General features: G+C 42.8%; 2 protein-coding genes across 7 annotated transcripts in view; both read left to right on the top strand.

Moving 5' to 3' along the window:
* The first annotated feature begins 3,243 nt into the window (after nt 1-3,243).
* ctcf (CCCTC-binding factor (zinc finger protein)) lies at nt 3,244-17,196 on the top strand. Of its 5 annotated transcripts, XM_017305418.2 has the most exons (17): nt 3,244-3,323; nt 3,408-3,441; nt 6,420-6,599; nt 6,687-6,829; nt 6,935-7,045; nt 7,124-7,303; nt 9,218-9,430; nt 9,499-9,661; nt 10,108-10,278; nt 11,752-11,885; nt 11,962-12,082; nt 12,319-12,468; nt 12,541-12,701; nt 13,639-13,821; nt 13,904-14,036; nt 14,113-14,331; nt 14,897-17,196. In XM_017305418.2, exons 3-17 carry the CDS (start codon nt 6,431-6,433, stop codon nt 15,139-15,141), a joined length of 2,496 nt encoding a protein of 831 aa, XP_017160907.2. In that variant the 5' UTR covers nt 3,244-3,323; nt 3,408-3,441; nt 6,420-6,430; the 3' UTR covers nt 15,142-17,196. The 5 variants fall into 5 exon arrangements, with proteins under 5 accessions (XP_017160907.2, XP_008409150.2, XP_008409149.2 ...); XM_008410928.3 differs by having other exon boundaries at nt 3,305-3,441; nt 14,116-14,331; XM_008410927.3 differs by having other exon boundaries at nt 3,305-3,441; nt 14,900-17,196.
* Nucleotides 17,197-17,345: 149 nt separating this feature from the next.
* carmil2 (capping protein regulator and myosin 1 linker 2) overlaps nt 17,346-19,418 on the top strand; it is an 80,555-nt gene continuing 78,482 nt past the window's right edge. Inside the window, exon 1 of one of the 2 annotated variants that reach the window (XM_081607664.1) lies at nt 17,346-18,975. In XM_081607664.1, the coding sequence (XP_081463790.1) occupies nt 18,948-18,975 (28 nt within the window). In that variant the 5' untranslated portion in view covers nt 17,346-18,947. The remainder of the gene's footprint in view (nt 18,976-19,418) is intronic. The other variant, XM_081607663.1, reaches the window with a different exon arrangement.

Below are 19,418 nucleotides of genomic sequence, written 5' to 3'. Positions count from 1 at the left end.
CTGCTCTCACTTTGCCTGTTTTGTTTCTGCTGAAATGATTCTGATAACATAAAAACATTTATAGATTATAGACTTCCCTCATTTTATGCGCACTTTCATCAAGTTCATAACTGAATATATTCACACAGTAAAACTGCTTCCATGAAGTCATCAATAAATTATTTCAAAACATGATAAATACAGTTATTTTGTACTGTTCACCTGTTCAGTTTTGCTACTTAAAGTACTTGGTGTATTGATGCTGGCCTACAATCTGTTGCCAAAACATGCTGCAATTTATTTTCAATCTCTTTTTTCCCCTTTTTATCATTACTGCAATAAATAACATGAAAGAGTGTCCCAAATTTTTTTGTGCAAAATTGCTCATTATTGTTACCACCATAGTTTTGTTAATAACAGAATCAGAAGAGTGCTGTGTGTTGCTTTCAAGTCTTCCTAAAAAGAGTCTCTCAGTGGAAAAAATCTACTGGAGCAATCCTACAGCTTATGGTCAGTAAAGCTGAAGGGTCCTCATACATCTCAAAATGAAATATGTCTACCACCCAAATACTGTAAAACAGGCTGAAATAAAGAAGTTGTTTATCTCCACTTGGGGATTTTTACTTCAATAAAGCAGCATATGATCATTTGATTTATAAAATGTATAGAAAATAAATCAAATTGATTAGTATACAGTTGGGTCACTGAACAAAACTGTCAGCTAATCCCGCTGGCAACTGGACACTGTTTAGGCTAAGGGTTCATAAATGCTTTAGCAATTAGTTTCTCATCAGAACCAGTAATCTCTCAGCCAGTAGTAAAAAAATAATAATAATTTTGTTTTTTAAATGTTAAATTGAGAAATGAGTTGGTTTCTTTTTAATGGTCAAAAATTTGCAAGGAGAAAATTGAATTTGGTGTGATTAACAGCAAGTGAATTTTTCATATTCCTCTGTATGTTTTGACTAAAGATAATAATCACCTCTACCATGGGCAGTGACATCACAGGATGAAACAATTACTTTCGTGTATGCTGAGTTGTGGAAGGTGTCAAAATATTAGACAATTCTCTATTTTTCTTTGACAGTGATTTTATGCTTTTACTAATTAAAATATGAAAAGAAAATCATGGGGTTGCAGGCTGATGCAGTAGGTAGCACTGTTGCCTTGCAGTAAGAAGGTCGTAAGTTCAAATCCTGGCGTGGGGTCTTTCTGGACTTTGTGTTTTCTCCTTGTCCACAGGGGTCTCCCTGGGTACTCCAGCTTCCTCCCCACATGACTGCTAGTCTAAATGGCCTTTGTAACTTGCCCTTAGGTTTGAGTGTGTTCGTCCATGCATGCATGAGTGAGTGTGTGTTTATGCATGGCTGTTTGTCCTGTATATCTCTGGCTGGCTGCCTGGATGGATGGAAATCGAACTTAAATTTGTGGTGCCATGTCATCTGCTGGGGCTGGACCACTGAGTTTTGTCAGGTATTCCTGCACCTTGAAATGTGAGTGCTTCATGTTTTTTTCTGACAAACATTTTGCTGGCAAATTTAAGATACTGATTCATTTTCCAGTAGGACTTGTTAAGAAAATATATTTAAAATAAGCTAGTTGTAAAACTTAACCATATCTTCAATAATTAGGTAAAATTAATGGTGTTTCAAATAAGGACACTCCCCTAAGTTCAATACAGCGTCGAAGGGAAAACACGCCCTCCCATTTAAAGTGTGGGACCCGGAACTTCAAACTTTAGATCGCCATGAGGTTCTCTTGAGACCTGGTCTCCGAAGAAACATCCGTAGTGGTGAGATGTTTCTTCGTAATATTTTGTCGTAGTGTGCGAGGTAAATATTGTCGTTTGTGATTTTATTTTAGTTCTGTCAGTGTCATTAGTTGTTTGTCTAATAAAATGCTATGCTTTAGGACGTGGAGAAGCGTGTTGTTTTTTATGGTTCAGCTGATACAATGACGACTTCAATGAATCCGGGTAGGGGAGGAAATAAACGAGTCAAAAGGTTTTTAATTATTCCCCTTCTGAACCGTTTTAACAGACTCTACCTCTCCCTCTCACCCACACACTTCCAAATGTACCAATACCATGTTAATCACCATGGCAACATCAGCAAGGTAGCTTGGCTTAAACCATGGACTTGTCAAGAGGAAGAGGAACTAACAATGCAAGTGACCTGAAGGCTACTATTAAAATAACTTGAGCTTTGTGAACTCTTCATCTGAACCCCAGCTGGTTTCATCCATGCCATGCTGCATTGATGCTGTAATTCCAGAAAAGACAGTACTTGGTTCTCATGTCTGTATGTTTTAGTAGGGCCACATTTCTACATTAGAAATATTTTCTATTGCTCTTAAGTTATATTCTAACAAGACTTTGGGGTTGTCATTTACAAAAAGTAAATGAAAAGCCCATGTAGGAGCAGCATACATCCTGGACAGGTCGCCAGTCCATAAACTATGCACACACACTCATACCAGCTCCAGGTGTCAAGGGCCAGTGTCCTGCAGCTGTCAAATGTGTCTCTGCTTCAACACATCTGAGTCATTAAAGGACTTTGAAGAACTTGCCTGTATACTCAAGGGGTAATTCAGCCAATTGATTCAAATATGTTCAACCAGGGAAACGTTAAAGTTGCCAAACCTGGAGGCCTGGGTTTAAAATCCCATGATTTAGAGAGAGCATCAGTTAACCTAACAGTCATGTTTTTAGACTGGGGGGTGAGGAAGTCTTTTCTTTCCTGGAATCAACCAAATAAGCTGAAATATGATCTTAACACTGTGTGAGGAATAAATCTATTTGAGGTATATTCCTTGAATTAAGTTCCTAAAACACAGTTGCCAATTTTCTAACTTTTTGAGACTTTTGGATTTGATGGATTAGATACCAAATATCTAAGTTCAGATATTTGGGTGCAACTGCAATCAAAAGTCTGTCCACTTCACTTTCTTATTTCAATAAGGAAGTCTAACATTTGAATTGCTACTTTAAAAATAAGGGTTATGACAGAGATGGTAACAAATATATAGTAATATAGTCAAATCAATCCAAAGCTATAAAGTGATATTTATTGGATTTTTTTTTCTTACATTGTTTCTTAAAATATATATCCTATATATAAATTCTAAGCTAAAAACTGGAATTTTTTTCTGAGAGCATAACTCATCTCAGGAAGAAAGCCTTCATTCTCCTCACATTGGGAAATGAGCTTCAATGTGTTTTAACGTTGCGCCCCTCCTGGCCAATCAGGGTGCTGCATCAGTTCCGACACCACCCCCCAGCGGCCGCACAGGCGCACTGAGCGCTCAACTGCCATTTTGTGGCAGAAGCTACTCTGCCAAAGCGGGTGAGGAATTAAAACTAACTGCGAAGAAGCGTGTAGTTTATTTCGACCTGGTTAAACTTTTTAGCACTGCCTCTCTGCTTTCAGGCGGGACCACAGGGAGGAGAAACACTCAGAACAGGTAGAGTACCACTACTTTTCAGACAAGGGGGGGAGTTTGCAGGATCTTTAACCGGCCTCTAGGTGTCACGATGGGGCTCTGGATCCTGGCAACTCGTGGAATGGTGTTTGTCTCCCTCTATCGTTTTTAAAAGATCTGGCGAAATATGGTAAAACGCCCATGGATGTTATAATTGTACAAACGATCAAATCTATTCTATGTGTAGTTGTATTTGTTTAGCACGAGAAAGCGGATAATTTGTCGAGTTCATTGGAGAGTTCAGGCCAGGGCGTCCATTTTCTAGCCTCTTTGTCTCGGCAGCTGTACAGATCTCCAACGACGTTGAAGCTAGTGTCCTAATTGAAGCTACGGATTTGCCACTGCTGCAAATGGGCTATTACCTTCTTTATATGTTATCATCTGATCACTTCTATTTTACGATTTAAAATACTTAGGATCGACCACACACTGGCTTAGTAATTCTAAAGCAGTTACAGATTAAACACATTAAATCAAACTCAAAGGTTTTTGACATTATACTGTTTTTGTAACAAGGTCATTTATATGACATATGTTATGTATTTAATCTATGTTATCAGCATATAATATTTCTAGTAAGGGTGAGCATCAATAAGGTGGACAAAGGTTTGACCCATCACAAATTGGATTTTAGTTTTTCTTGGATTATTGTAGAATTATTCAGTTTAGGACCCCTTGTGTACATGCCAAATAAACATCACAGCCACGCTTTGTGTGTATGTGTGTTTAAACACATAGCTTTAAAAAAATCAGTAATTGTGTTGGGAAGTAACTGTTAGTTGGTTCAGAGCAAATCCGTTCAGGTTTAGTCACCAGTTCATAAAAGCGAGGAAAAGGCTGAATCAGACGCTAACTTCGGTGTCTTTAGCTGCAATTAGCTTGTTGTGTTAGCTCACAGTGAAGGCCCTCCTCGCCCTTCCGAGTTTTAAAATATGCAAGAACTCCCAGTGAGCCAAAACACTTTAATGTGATCGAACATGTCATTTTAAAATGGAGCAATGTTGAAGTTACGCCCAGTTTAGCGCGCCTCCCCGACGACAGCATCCGCTCACAGTCACGGTGAGATCCGAGCGAGCGGAGCACAGAATGGCGACGCTCTGCTGCTGGAGAATCCTCCCACTGTTACTCCGATCGATTGCACAACTTAGCGTTTCCTGAAATCTCCCATCTTCCTGCATCCAGACTTGGACCCCTGGTTGTTCTCTGCCCAAGTGTGACGACCTCTGTCTGTCTCGGTTGCTAACGCACCAGCCGCCCGCTTGTCTCTTATTCTGAGCCCACCTAGAGCCTCATGGCCACAGATCTCTGTTCCAGCAGAGAGCTCCCTCTACGACTCGGCTCGGAGAGCTACAAAAATACCGCTGTTTAAAAGCAGCACTTGCAGGCAACAGCTGTCCCAGCCTGGTTCAGTGTCGTTTTAGGCTAAATTTCTACCTGCAATCAAAGCAGCTGTGAAGGCCCACACACCTGAACCAGAAACAGAACCTGAACAAGAACCTGTCCAGCCTGCAGCTCTAAGGCAGCATCCTCACAGATGGCCGTGAAGTTTGTGCAGTTTTACTACTCTGACTGTGCAACAGTCATAGAATAGTAATATATTTGTATTTATTAAAATCAGACAAATATATGCTTTTTGTTCGTGTTCAGAATGAATAATGTGTGTTTTATATATTTTTGTATGGTATTTTTTCAGTGTTCTAAGGTCTGACTTGCCACATGGTTTTGTGGCAAGTTTTAGCTGTGTGTTTGTTGCCAGCAGGTTTCTTCTGCTTATAGAGAATTTAAAGAATGGTTCAGTGTGGAGTAAAGTTATCAGGAACCTCAGGAAGAAAACCAAACACAGCCTGAAACCCAGATGAGTATTATGACCTCCTAATGTGATCAATCAAAGTTTGACTGAATCTGAAAGGCAACTTGCCGACAGGTTGTGGTTGGTGAAGTGCTCTACACTGTGATCCACTGGTTTATCTTTCTATTACTTCTGTTGATGTTGACTCCTCTCACAAGGACTTCCTCACCAACCGACCCTAGACTCTCCTCCACCCTCACGCTGAGCATCACCTCCCCATAGGGCTGTGTGCTGAGCCCCCTCCTGTATTGTCTCTACAGTCTGACCACAACAGCAACCACATCGTCAAGTTTGCTGACGACGTCACAGTGGTCAGACTGATCTCACAGGGTGATGAGGAAGTTCTGAAGCCATCCTCACTCTGAACACCAAGAAAACCAAGGAGGTCATCATGGACTTCAGGAAGCTCAACACCGACCCTCATCCAAGCAGAGCCTGCTGACATACTGCGTCACAGTATAGTACAGCAGCTGGACTGTTACAGACAGCAGAGGGTCATTGACTGTTCTCTCCCCTCTGGTGGACATTTACACCTCCTGCTGCCTCAGCAGAGCCAAAGTCAACACTAAGGACAGAACCCACCCTGGCTTCAACCTGATCAACCTGCTGTCCTCTGGGAGGCACTACAGGTGCATCAAAACAAAAACAGACAGACTCAAAAACAGCTTCTTCCCAATTAACACCCTGAACTCTCACATACACTAATTATAAAGTGGTTATATGTGTATATATATCCATGTGTGTATGTGTGTCCATATATATGTATCATTGTAAATATATATTTATGTTTATATTGTATATATTTCTGATGTTGCACTGTTTTTTCTAAATTCTGAATGTGAAAATCTTTGTGATGTCACATATAGTTACTGTCAGAAATGCACTTCCTCTCCTGTTGATTGGTTCATCTTCCCAGGCTGGACATGGTGGATGTTATAGATGATAGATATTATAGCTAATAGTGATGCTGCTATCAACAGGAGCAGATGAACATCAGGATTCCTGCATCCACTAACCTCACGACCCCTGTCCCCCACCCTGTCTTTGGTGTTTTTAGAAACCTGTGTTGCAACCATCTCCAATTAGTTTCCCTCTCTTCTCTGTATTTTAGTTGTTGTTGTCATGGATGGCAGCTCAGCAGAAGCTGTGGGGGAGGTGGACGCCCCCCCTAAAGACTTCCCATCCATCCAGGCTGTCCACAGCCAGGAGGCCCTGGTGGTGGATCTCCTCCAGCAGGCGGCCGAGGCCGGGGGCGTGGTGCAGGGACCGGCGGCTGTCGTACTGGAGCAAGGTTCTGTCTGGGCTTGTTCTGCCTTGGTTCTGCTAGGAGTTTAAACATGGTTGATGTTAGAAGTGACTGTCTCTCTGGTGTCTCCAGGTCATGTGGAAGGAATGGTAGCAGCTGCCCAATCCCAGCAGGCGCTGCTGGAAGCTGGGGTCGGGATGAGCGTGCAACGTGGAGAAGTAGAAATGATGGTCATGGATTCCCTGGATCCCACCCTGATGCAGATGAAGACTGAGGTAACAGCAGGACAAGAGTACATGTCATGTATTTTATCTGATTGTGACCCTGGAAGTATCAAAGAAGCTTCTACAAAAACCCAGATATAAGTGTTTATTTTTCAGGTGATCGATGCTGCAGTTGGGGGATCATCAACCACAGTTGGCGTGGTTACAGGAGCAGCTCATCAGGCTGCCGTAGCAACAGTGGACCAGACTCAGATCATCACCCTGCAGGTGCCTCTTCACCTTCTGTTCTCTCCTAAAGTGTCGGCTGGGGACGCTCATGTCCCTCCGTCTTATGCCGGGATGCAGGTGGTCAACATGGAGGAGCAGGCAGCTCTGGGTCTGGGAGAGCTGCAGCTGGTCCAGGTGCCGGTTTCTGCCGCCACCGTGGATGCTCTGCAGCAAGGCACATTTGTGGACACCACAGCAATGCCGAAGACTGGAGACCCTGTCATCTGTCACACACTTCCTCTGCCTGAGGGCTTTCAGGTACACACACACACACACACACACACACACACACACACACACACACACACGCATGCACACAACAAAGGCACCAATGTGGAACTACAGTAGTTAATAATACTCTGCACAATTTACATCTTCAACATAGGGCTGCACAGTGGTGCAATTTGATTAGCACTCTTGCAGCAAGAAGGTCCTGGGTTCGATTCCCGACCCAGGGTCTTTCTGCATGGAGTTTGCATGTTTTCCCTGTTCATGTGTGGGTTCTCTGCAGGTTCTCGGCTTCCACCCACAGTCCAAAACATGACTGTTAGATTGAGTGGTCTCTCTAAATTCTCCTTAGGCGTGAGTGTGTATGGTTGCTTGTCCTGTCTGTCTCTGTGATGGGCTGGTGACCTGTCCAAGATGACCTCTCACCTGTTAACCCCCCTCGCCCATTTCTCGCCCACTGGGGATTGACACACTCCATATATCAATGATGCACTCTGTCCTTCTTACAACATATGAAGTGTATCAAAGTACAGACTGTTGATGTTTTCATGGCCAGAAAATGGTGGAAATTCTTATATTTTACTTACTTTAAGTAAAAATGATGGTAACACTTTATTTAACAGGTGTGCATAAGACTGACATGACACTGTCATAAACATGACATAACACCTGTCATGAAGCAGGCTTCATAAATGTTTACGACTGTTGTCGTGAAGTCTCATTCGGTAAATAGTGACACTTTTAATGGAAAGTTCCATTAAAACTTGCCTTAAAAGTCAAGAGAAAAGTCAAAATTCCTGAAGACTCCTTCATATTCATAAGAGGTGTTAAGCAGGGGTGCTCCAATCAGGTTTTTTTGCTGCCGATTCCGATACCGATCACCAATGAGGCCGATCTCTGCTGATCACCTGGATTGACTGTTAATGTTTTGCTTTAGGTATAAATGCTACTATATGATCTGACAAAATAAAAAAAATTATCTGGCAATAAATTTACCTAATTTAGGCATAAAACATGCAAAATACTTGTAGGTACAGCAGCTATTCAGTCAAAAAGAACTGAAAAACCTGCAATCAGTAAAATAATTAATAGTAAGGTTCTCAGTACCATAAATTATACATGAGTCAAATAAATCTGCCTATATCAAATAATGTCAAGTAAAAAAGGAAACATTCACTCAAAGTCAAACGCAGGCTGCATCAAAATAAACGATCCTTCCTGATAGCATGGCCAGCTGATTAATGCTGATTCTGATTGGTTGTTTCTGACCGAGCAGAGCAATTCTGCACATCACAGGAGGCAGAGGAGATCGATTATTTTTTCAGAGATTATCTGTCTTGTGTTAGGACGGCGAAAGTTTTAGTACATATCTAAAATCTTTTCTTTTTTAAAGTTATGTGCTGCAGCTTTAAGCACCGCATCACCCAAACGTCCCCATTAACTCTCAGAGCATTAAAGTTCCTCACCACATTGCTTAGGATTTACTGCTGTGCGCTTGCAGCAGTGTGAAGGAAAGAGGAGATCAGTTGCACACAGGCTGCAAATGAGATACAGGTGATCGGCAACAGGAGACCGTGATCGGCGATCACCGATCATACACCTTTTCACGGAAATTGGCTGATTATGATTGGTGTCCAATCGATCGGCACACCTCTAGAGTTAAGTCATACATATGACAATCTCATGACAGTCTTATGCACAACCCTTCAAATGAAGTGTTATCAAAATGATTTCTGCCAATCAGAGCCAGTCTTAGAAACATTTACTGATTCAAATCTCTGGCAGATTGATTGGTGCATCTGTTAAACACCAGACTAGCCTTATGGGACTACGTCAGCTAGTGGTCTTTTGGTCAGACCCTGAGCAGTCAGTTTAAGGAAATAATCAGTGTCTAGGATATTTGCATAAAATGGTTAAAATTTGACTTGGTTCAATGTTTTCTAGGTGGTCAAAGTTGGTGCTAATGGGGAGGTGGAGACTGTGGAGCAAGAAGAGGGAGTAGAAGCCCACTCTGAGGAGGACGAGGAGGATGCGGAGGTGGGACAGCAGCTGCTGGAGGAAGGAGAGGAGGCTGCCCATCCTCCAAACCATCATCATAACTGGGCTAAAGACCCAGACTATCAACCTCCATCTGGGGGGATCAAAAAGGCCAAGAAGGTAAAGCGCTCCCATGCTAAAAGACCAAAAAGTCCCCCTGTCCCTAAACTAAAGCTGCTGCTGTGCAGGGGAAGAAGAGTCGCCTGCGCTACGCTGAAGGAGACAAGGACATGGACGTCAGCGTGTACGACTTTGAAGAGGAGCAGCAGGAGGGCCTTCTGTCTGAGGTCAATGCAGAGAAAGTAGTCGGCAACATGAAGCCTCCAAAGCCCACAAAGATCAAGAAGAAAGGTACCTGACAGTAAAGCTAATGTTTCCTCATTCTTTCATTTTTGTTTCTGATGTCAAAGGACTGGTCCTTTATTGTCCTTTCATTGCTCTCTTCCAGTACAGCTCTCATAGCTTTCAGCTGTTTTAGAAGTGGAACATGACTTCATTTTCAAATATCGCATAGTAGAATGTTATTTTTTCAAACATTAACAGTTTATAATGTGCTTTACAGCTAATAGACAGCTTGTTGTTCAGAGTTGTGCTGCAGATGCTGAACTCAGCATTTTCTGAAAGCTTTGGGAAGATGGTGTCCCTGAAAGCTGTGTGTGTGTGTGTGTGTGTGTGTGCGTGCGTGTGTGTGTGCGTGTGTGTGTGTGCGTGTGTGTGTGTGTGCGTGTGTGTGTGTGTGTGTGTGTGCGTGTGTGCGTGTGTGTGTGTGTGTGTGTGTGTGTGTGTGTGTGTGTTAGGGGTGAAGAAGACTTTCCAGTGCGAGCTGTGCAGCTACACATGTCCTCGTCGCTCCAACCTGGACCGGCACATGAAGAGCCACACCGATGAGAGACCCCACAAATGTCACCTGTGTGGAAGAGCCTTCAGGACGGTGACACTGCTGAGAAATCATCTCAACACACACACAGGTTATAAACACACTCAAGAAATGGATTTAACTATTGTTGTTTTTTTGCCTGTCCTACAGTTGGACGAAGTGGTCCAGTCAAAGCTTCACCTGCCTGAGCACGCCCTGCTCCACCAGCCAGCTGCTAGCATCACCAGCTCAACCTGTCTCAGCTATCACTTCTTCACTGGAAGAGGATTGCTTCTTTAAAAAAATCAATCTCAGTGTTAAAGTGTTTTAATATTCAATCAGAAAACATTTGATGCTTCCATGGAAGCAGCATCAGACAGTGACCACACTGAGACATAGGGAGAGTCCACCCTGGACTGGCCACCAGTCACCATACAAATATCGCTGCTGTTTATTAAATGCTCATTCTTAAGCAACAACTAAAACTAAGTCTAACAACTGCTTTTAACATGTAAGAAAATCCTTAAAAAACACTAGAGATGGCTAGACAGAAGCAAAACAAGCTGGAAATTCAGCTCAACTTAAGGCACTTTACAAAAACTATAATTTCTGTTTAATCATACATCCATTCTAACAAATCCTAGTTATCAAACTATAGATCAAGTTCAGCTTATTATTCAAATTAGTTTAAAAAGTTTCCTGTCTAAGGAAACCCAGCAGATTGCAGCCAGTCATTGACTTGCAGCATTCTCTCCTCCTGGACCAGCATGTAGCAACAGTGGAGAGGAAAGGTTCCCCTTTAACCAGAAGAAACCTGCAGCAGAACAGAACCAGAACCTGGCTCAGTACCAGCGGCCGTCTGCCACCATCTAATGGGAGTTTGAGGAGACGGAGAAAAGACACAAAAAGAAAGAAAGAACTGATCCAGGAATACTTTATCTGTTAAAGTAAAGTAAAATGTTAACAGCAGAAGACACTCAAACACAGCAGTTAGTAATAATTATGTGCTAAACCAGCTACTAGCTAGCATTAGAAGGTTTTTCCTACTTCTGCCACCTAGTGGTAGCTGTAAGACATTACAGTCAAGAGGATATAGAGCTGAATTATCAGAAATCATGATGACGGGCATTTCAGACTTTGACATTCAGCTTTAGTTTTATTTAGTGACACTGAAAGCAGAGAGGAACAGGAAGCTGTGTGGTCCTCCTCTTCCAAACAGACATTTCCCTTCAGGTTTAGGTCTCGTTGCTATTAGCAACATGTTTCTTGCCCCTGCCGCAACAAGTGATCAAGCTCCTGGATTAACTTCAACACTGAATGTGTTGTTTCAGACCAGGGCAGGATGGAGCTGCTAGTCATGTTTATGCACTCAACCACAAACGTTTTCAGGGACCATTTTGTTTTGCTTTCTTTTTTTTCTTTCGTATTTCAGTTTGATTGACGTCATTTTCTAACAGTGTTTGCTTGACTGTTGGCTGTTTTTGTTAAAATTTATGATAGTAAATATAAATCATCGCTTCTAACAGGTGATGATAATGTCTGAGTGGAGGTTTAACGCTCACATGTTCTCTGCATGTTGATGCAGGGACTCGACCACACAAGTGCACAGACTGTGACATGGCCTTCGTGACCAGTGGAGAACTGGTGCGTCACCGTCGCTACAAACACACACACGAGAAGCCATTCAAATGCTCCATGTGTGACTACGCCAGTGTGGAGGTAGGACCAGCTGCTGTCTACTGGACATGCATAGGGAGGGAAACAAATACACACTGTGTGTGTGTGTGTTTTCTAGGTCAGCAAACTGAAGCGGCACATTCGCTCCCATACTGGGGAACGTCCCTTCCAGTGCAGTCTGTGCAGCTACGCCAGCAGAGACACATACAAGCTGAAGAGACACATGAGGACACACTCGGGTAAATCTGACTCACCTATCAAGATGATGGAGGAAACATCTGGAAGGGGTTTTAGTTGCTGTCATTGTACAACATAGTTTTCTGTCTTTATTTCTAGTAATAAATATTTAGTCTAATGAAGAATGTTAGAAAGTCCTCCCTAGTTTATTATGTGAACCAAATGCAGCACTTGATCTGTGCTGAGCTCCATTAGGTGACAGTAACTCAGGAGTGAACCTGCTGCTTGTCGTTGTCAGGAGAAAAACCTTATGAGTGCTACATCTGCCACGCCCGATTCACCCAGAGCGGAACCATGAAGATGCACATCCTGCAGAAACACACAGAGAACGTGGCCAAGTTCCACTGTCCACACTGTGACACAGTCATCGCACGCAAGAGTGACCTGGGTAAGAACGGCCAGCGTGAAGGAGCCAGACCCGATTCTCTTCCCTGGGCTCACTCTGTCTGTCTGCATGCAGGGGTTCATCTGCGGAAGCAGCACTCGTTTATTGAGACTGGGAAGAAGTGTCGATATTGTGATGCTGTTTTCCATGAGCGCTACGCTCTAATCCAGCATCAAAAGTCCCACAAGAATGAGAAGAGGTTCAAGTGTGACCTGTGTGACTACTGCTGCCGTCAGGTTGGTCTGATCTGCTGCTGGCAGGGAGGGAATGATCAGCAGGTAGCTGCTGGCTTGTTTCCAGGTTGGAAGCTGGAGCAAAACAAAGCCATTATGTGTTATTTTCATTTAGCTTCAGTTTCCTGTAGATGTTTACTTCTTGCTACATGTAGTCTCATCCTTTAGAAGCATTCCTGTTTGTTAGACCAAAAATCCTTAATAAGATCCTAAATCAGGGATGTTTAGCTCCATGTATGCTGTAACCTTTACATGTATGCTAGAATGTATTGTCTTACATGTATAGTTTTGTTTTCTGCTGATCATGTAAGTCCATAGATTTTTGCAGCTTAAATTATTAGCAACCTTAGTCCAAATAATTCTCTTAACAGTACTTATTACATTCTAGAGCTGCAGCTAATAATTACTTAGTTGTTGGTAAATCAGTCTAAATTTAGCATTTTCTGTTCTGAATTTACTAAGATACCTATGTTGTTACACAAACTCCCACAAATTAAAATAATTCTTCAAATGTAAGTTTGATGCTTAAAAAATGTAAAATGTGGAGAACCAGATACTTTTTATGGACTATTAACTTTAAGTGCAACTAAGCCCCAAATCATCGTTTTTTTGTTGATTGTCTAAATCTTGGGTTCTATCTTTATGTTTCTATGTGAATTTTGATATTTTTGTGTAAATTTGTGTAGGTCCATAATATTTTGTCTAAAACCAACTCAGTGCTGCCCCCCTTTGGTCAAACAATGCCTACGATGTTTGACCAAAAACATCGAAGCTGCAGTTTCTACTAGTCAGAGTTAGTAATGTTTCATGTATTCATGGTTTTGTCAGCCTTTGACCTCCATGTTGTGAGTCTGATGACTCAGAGTAGGCCACGCCCCCTTTGAATGCCAACCAGGTCCCTGTAAAGCTGTGATGTGTAACTGTGCTGCTGCGGTTTCAGGAGCGCCACATGGTCATGCACCGGCGGACCCACACAGGAGAGAAGCCGTTCGCATGCAGCCAGTGTGAAAAGACCTTCAGGCAGAAGCAGCTGCTGGACATGCACTTCAAACGCTACCACGACCCCAACTTTGTTCCCACAGCTTTTGTTTGCCCCAAGTGTAGCAAGACGTTCACCCGCAGGGTGAGACGGCTCCTCCTCATCCTCTCCTGTTGACTGACTGAAGATAAAGAACACCCTGATCACAAGTTCTCTTCTTCTGTAGAACACCATGGCTCGTCATTCTGAGAACTGTAGCGGGGAGGTGGAGGAGTTTGAGAACGGAGCTGCCACTCCAAAGAAAGGCAGGAGAGGAAGGAAGAGGAAGATGAGGAGCAGAAGGGATGAGTATGATAGCGGTGAGTCATTTTCAAAATTGCATGTATGTAGCAGCAGGATGCTGTGTTCACTCCTCTGATTCCTGTGTGTCTTCAGAAGATGACATCCCCGAACAAGACGAGGATGAGGATGAGGGTGAGGAAGAAGCAGCACTGCTGCAGGAGGAGGAGGACCTGGAGGGCATGGAGCTAGATCAGGCTCCTGCTGTTATCCCAATTGTGGCCCCAGATGAGCCTCCAGTGAAGAGAAAACGAGGCCGACCCCCCAAGAACCCCAAACCTCAGACCCCCAGCAGAGTCGGGGCTTCTTCTTCTGGTGAGCAACACACACTGAAATGACTCGATGGTAAAAACTGGGAATGATGTCAGCACATGGAGACAGTAGGACTGGGCCATATAATTGGCCACCATTCATAATCGACCAATTTTTGTGAAAAAGTATATGATTGTGATCTCCGATCACTGTCACTGTCTTTTGTTGCCAATCACAAAGACCAATCACATGTATCTCAGACTTTGCAGCCTGCAGAAGTCAGTAGCCAAACTCCACCAAGTGTTTGTTTTTTAAATGTCACATTTAATTTGTTGTGTTGACGCATTTTGACATGCTTATTTTTCCGTCGCAAGACACAAACTTCCCCATTCGCTCATGTGGAGCATTAAAGTTCCACATGACATGGCTTAGATGCTGCGCAGTGAGAATAGATTATTATTTACTTACATACCATTACTGGCTCTACCAGCAGGTTTACTGGGGGAAATGCTGCTTCTACTGGCCTGTGTGACCGCATCTCTTAAAACTCACTCTGTGTGTGTGTGTGTGTGTGTGTGTGTGTGTGTGTGTGTGTGTGTGTGTGTGTGTGTGTGTGTGTGTTTTTCAGTAGCTGCCACGATTCAGGTGGAGGACGAGCTGACGGGTGCAGTAGAGAACATCATAGTGAAGAAGGAGGGGGGCGATGCAGCGCCCTCTGTGAAGCAGGGAGCGGGCCTGACAGTGGAAGGAGGGCTGGGTGGTGGTGAGGGGGTGGAGGAGGTGGAGCTGACTGTGAACCAGGAAACAACAGCAGCTACTGCTGCTAATGGAGATCTCACACCAGAGATGATCCTCAGCATGATGGACCGCTGAGCAGTGCTCCACCTGCACCCCTCCAGCTCCACCCTGGTCCAGGCTGAGCTGCTCTCTGACCATTAAGACTTTTCTCCACTGAATGAATCTGCATGTTTTGCTACTTCGTCCTACTCAAAGCCACATCCTGTCTGCCTGTGCCCACACACATTTCAGTTCATGTGCACACACAATCCCCCTGTGTGTATGTGTGTGTGTGTGTGTGTGTGTGTGTGCGCACTAACATCTGAAAACACCAAGTAACAGAATTAGAGTTTTCTGTTGCGCTAGCTGTTTCTCCAACCTGTCATTAACATCTGACTCTTTCTGAGGGCGGCCATCTTGTGCTGTGACCATAAAAAGCAGAACCAGAAGCCATGCTACGGTTCTATGTGCTGCTCTGACTTTCAGGGTGTGATGTAACATAGCAACACTTTTCCAGTCGTTCAAACAGTTTTTGTCTGAAGCCCAGAGTTTGTCATTTCTTATCCGTTCCTTCGCTGTGGTCTTTAGGGTCTATGGCTGGTGGCTCATTGCTGCTGTTGGTCTGTTAGTTTGGCCCATTTCATTTACTTAGAGACAAACGAGGCTGGGGGACCTGGAATAGACTGCTTCCTTATCCTTAGCTCTCCTCGTGCATGTATCCACTGAATACATGCACGAGCTGACACACACACCTGGAAGCAGTGTGTGTGTCAGCTTACACACTGCTGACACACACACCCTGGTCCTTAGCTACTTGAACCACAGTGTTCTCTGCTGCCTCACAGGCGGGGACAGTGCACCAGTTGGTGAAGCATTTACTCCAAATTGGAGGAAGAAAAGAAAAGAGAAAAAGATTTAAGGCCAGAAAGTTTCAGAAATCATTGGAACAAACTTCTCTCAAAACGTTTTCTCCTTTTTCAAAAGTGTGTTTGCCGCTGCCATCATTCAGAGTCCTGATGTTCCCTGGCGTACTGTGATGTCACGGTGTGTGAAGTTGGATGTTTTTCCTGATCGAAGCAATCCATCATGTTAGGAAGGTTCTTCCACATTGTGCTCTGCAGTGTGAAGAACCCACTGGGCCTGAGCAACCAGTACCAGCATGAGGGTGTTTATGAACATTCCACATGTTAGGTGATGAGGTTTTCCAACTTCTAACTTTTCAGTTTCACTTCCTGCTCTGCTGCCAGCAGTCATCACACAGACCAGCTGACCTGGACCTGAAAATGGACCGAAACCCAGACCTGGACATAAAACTGGACCCGGACCTGTCTGCTGGCTTCCATGTACATAAATGTTTTAAATCTTCCTGGAAGAAAGCCTTTCCTTTCTGATTTTGATAATGTTTGAAAAAGCGACTGGACTTTATTTCCTGATTCAGTAAACGTGTTTCTGGTGCTCTGTCTGGATTCTGGTGATCGCTTGTGATTTCCAGCCAAAGATCAGCCTAAACTAAACCAGATGAGCCACTTTGTCATTTCCTGTGTGCTATTTTATTGCTTTACACTTTTTATTTTCTAGTTGCCTCTTCACTGTTTCTCCTTTGATTTGGTTATTCTTCCATCTGTAAAACGGACTGCAGCACCTGTTTGGGTGGTGAAGCCCAATTTGAGTTTCCTGTTTTTCAAAGGCTCTGTTTGCCATGAGCTGTTTCTTGATTGGTTAGCTGTCCTGTGGTGAGGTGAAGCCTCATTGGATGTGTTTGAATGTCATCTTCATGAAAATCAAAAAGTCAAAAATCTCTGTTAATAGGCTTCCCTAATGTCATCATCTGCTGTTTCTCCAGGAATGTTAGTTGTATGAATCGCTTCAGATATCTGTCCTGTACTGCAGCTGTTCATTTCCAGCTACGTCTGGAACCTGTTTTCTCCCATCTCTGTTTTCTGCTGTAATCTGAGATCTGCTCCTATAAAATGAAAGCTAATGTGCTGTGTTGCTGTTGGACATGTGGACACAGCTTTGATTTATTTGATCATGTCCTTGGCAGAGAACCTGCCTGTTCTAAGTCCAACAGAACCAGAAACTTTGACCATGCCATTACTTTAGCTACCACTCTGTACAGATAATACTGAACAATAAAATCACTGTAATGGACTTTTGGCTGCTGCACACTTCTGTCCCATCATGCATTTGCTTGGATTAATGTCATATTTATTTATTGATTGATTTAGAACCTAAAGAAGCAAAGTTCTATTTAGCACTGACTAAATGAAATCCAACCCGCCCAGTGGTTGGGAGAAGGGCTCCCTCTGTTGTCCAACTTCAATGCTTCAAGTTATTGAAATGTTAGAACAGAATATATTTTATTGATCCCAGAGGGGAAAATGCTAATTTGTTGGCAAGCTACTCCAAAGTGTTAAATATTAGTAAATGCAAATATAACCAACATAACCATGGGATATAAAATTGATAAAAAATAGATGTATAGATTACATCACATATGTGTTATATTTTCATTTAAATATGACCAGAATCTTTTAATAGATAAAATTACAATGTTTTAAAATTACAGCATGTTTTAACCTATAAATAAATCTATAAATGAGTGTAGACTAAATTTAGAGTTCAGTACATTAAGAGCTGTAGTGACGTCTGATGGCTTCAGGCAGGAATGATTTTGCTGAGCTGAGTTTTGGTGTCGTCAGCCTCAGGCTGGAAGTTCTTCATCCATCATGTCATGGAGTGGATGTTGTTTGATTGATATTAATAAAATGAATAATATCTCAGCAGGTGCGCCGTTCCACCAGGTGTTTGCTATTTGCTGCTGACTAGTCTGAAGGAGCTGAAGGGGGCAGTGGTAGGGGGAGGTCTACTCTGAGAGGGGGGATGCTTGGAAACAAACTCCAAGGAGTTTTGTCATAGAAGGTGCTGCTTGGTTAGCCCAGGCGTTCTGCACAGCTGAATGGTTGCCATGGGAGATGAAAGGATTTCTCAAACATGCATGAAATACTTGAGTCAACACCCCAGGTATGTTTTTGATGACAGAATAATATAACAATGCAAACCTAAAAATAAAGTCAATTTTACATAATACTGCCCCGTTATTAAACAAATAAAGGACATTAAAACTCAGCAACAATTCAAGAGGAATGTTGCTTATTACTGGATATGCACAATATCCAGTAATAATGAACTTTTTAGATAATACCAACATAGATGGATAAAAAACTATCTGCATTCTAGAGTAAGAAAACCAGTGGACTGTGCTGCCAGACACTTCCAACTTGTCACACGATCATATGGCAATATAATGTAGATCTAATATAGAAAATCTGTGTGAAGCCCAATGCTCTGCAGCCTCCACAGAACCACAAAGTTACAGATGACTCCATCTGCAGATGGACTCAAGATTTATTTAAATCATTCCTACCCATGAAAAACTCTTGACTTTACTCTTTACTATTGACTTTTGGATTATATTTATGTTACAATGTTATCCAAAGAAGCTTGAAACTTCCCTCATCTTTTTACTGTTTTCTATACCTGTACGAAAGTGCACATTTCCTGATTGTGGTTTACTGCTTGCTAAATGGAACAGGATGTGTGTCTAAGTTCATGTGCAAAAAGTGCCTGCATGCTGAGCAAAATGTGAAGTGTGTTTGTCGTGATGCAGGGTGAGAAACGGAAAGCAGCTCGTCTTCAGATGGCTGTCTCAGGCAGAGAGCAGATCCGCGGTCCTCCAGTCCAGGACTGGATCGTTCTTGTACTCTGATCTGATTCTCATCTGGGTGGGTGTTTAGCTCAGATCAACACCCAGGTGTTCTGCGTTCTGGACTCCTTATGTGGCTCAAGAGAGAAGCTTGGACATTTCTGCTTGAATTCATCATATCTCAGAGTTTGACAGCATGGACTCCATCTCTCAGACTTTGCGAGGTAAAATCTAGCACTATTCATTGTTGTTCTACAGTAGGACACAAACTGGATGGAAAATACTTCTGTTGTTCTTTGTGTACAATCATGCATGCTTTTACTCCTCAAAACTGACATTACTGGGGACAAAGTAAATGTTAAACAGATGATGATCTCTGGTTTTGCAGAGTACGTATTTGTAATCATGTCTAAGGTTATTTCAACTACAAGCACAAAAAAGCTTCATGTGAGTAAAATAAAGTTTGTGAAGTAGGACAGGTTCTGCTCATCTGGAAAATATGTATACATGATGTACCGCTCATTACACGCATATGTGATGCATCAGTTGAACTTCAGAGTTGAGTCAGCCTTTAGTGTTTTATTAAAGGACGGTTGCTCCTTTGTGCCTCCAGCTTTAATTCCACCTCAACACTGACAGCAACTGCCTGAAAAAACAGGACTCAGCC

This window comes from Poecilia reticulata, chromosome 6 (genome assembly GCF_904066995.2).
Source record: "Poecilia reticulata chromosome 6, P_reticulata-male-v2, whole genome shotgun sequence".
Classification (NCBI taxonomy): domain Eukaryota; kingdom Metazoa; phylum Chordata; class Actinopteri; order Cyprinodontiformes; family Poeciliidae; genus Poecilia; species Poecilia reticulata.
The sequence above is the reverse complement of the archived record's forward strand: the minus strand, read 5'-3'. Positions and strand labels throughout refer to the sequence as shown.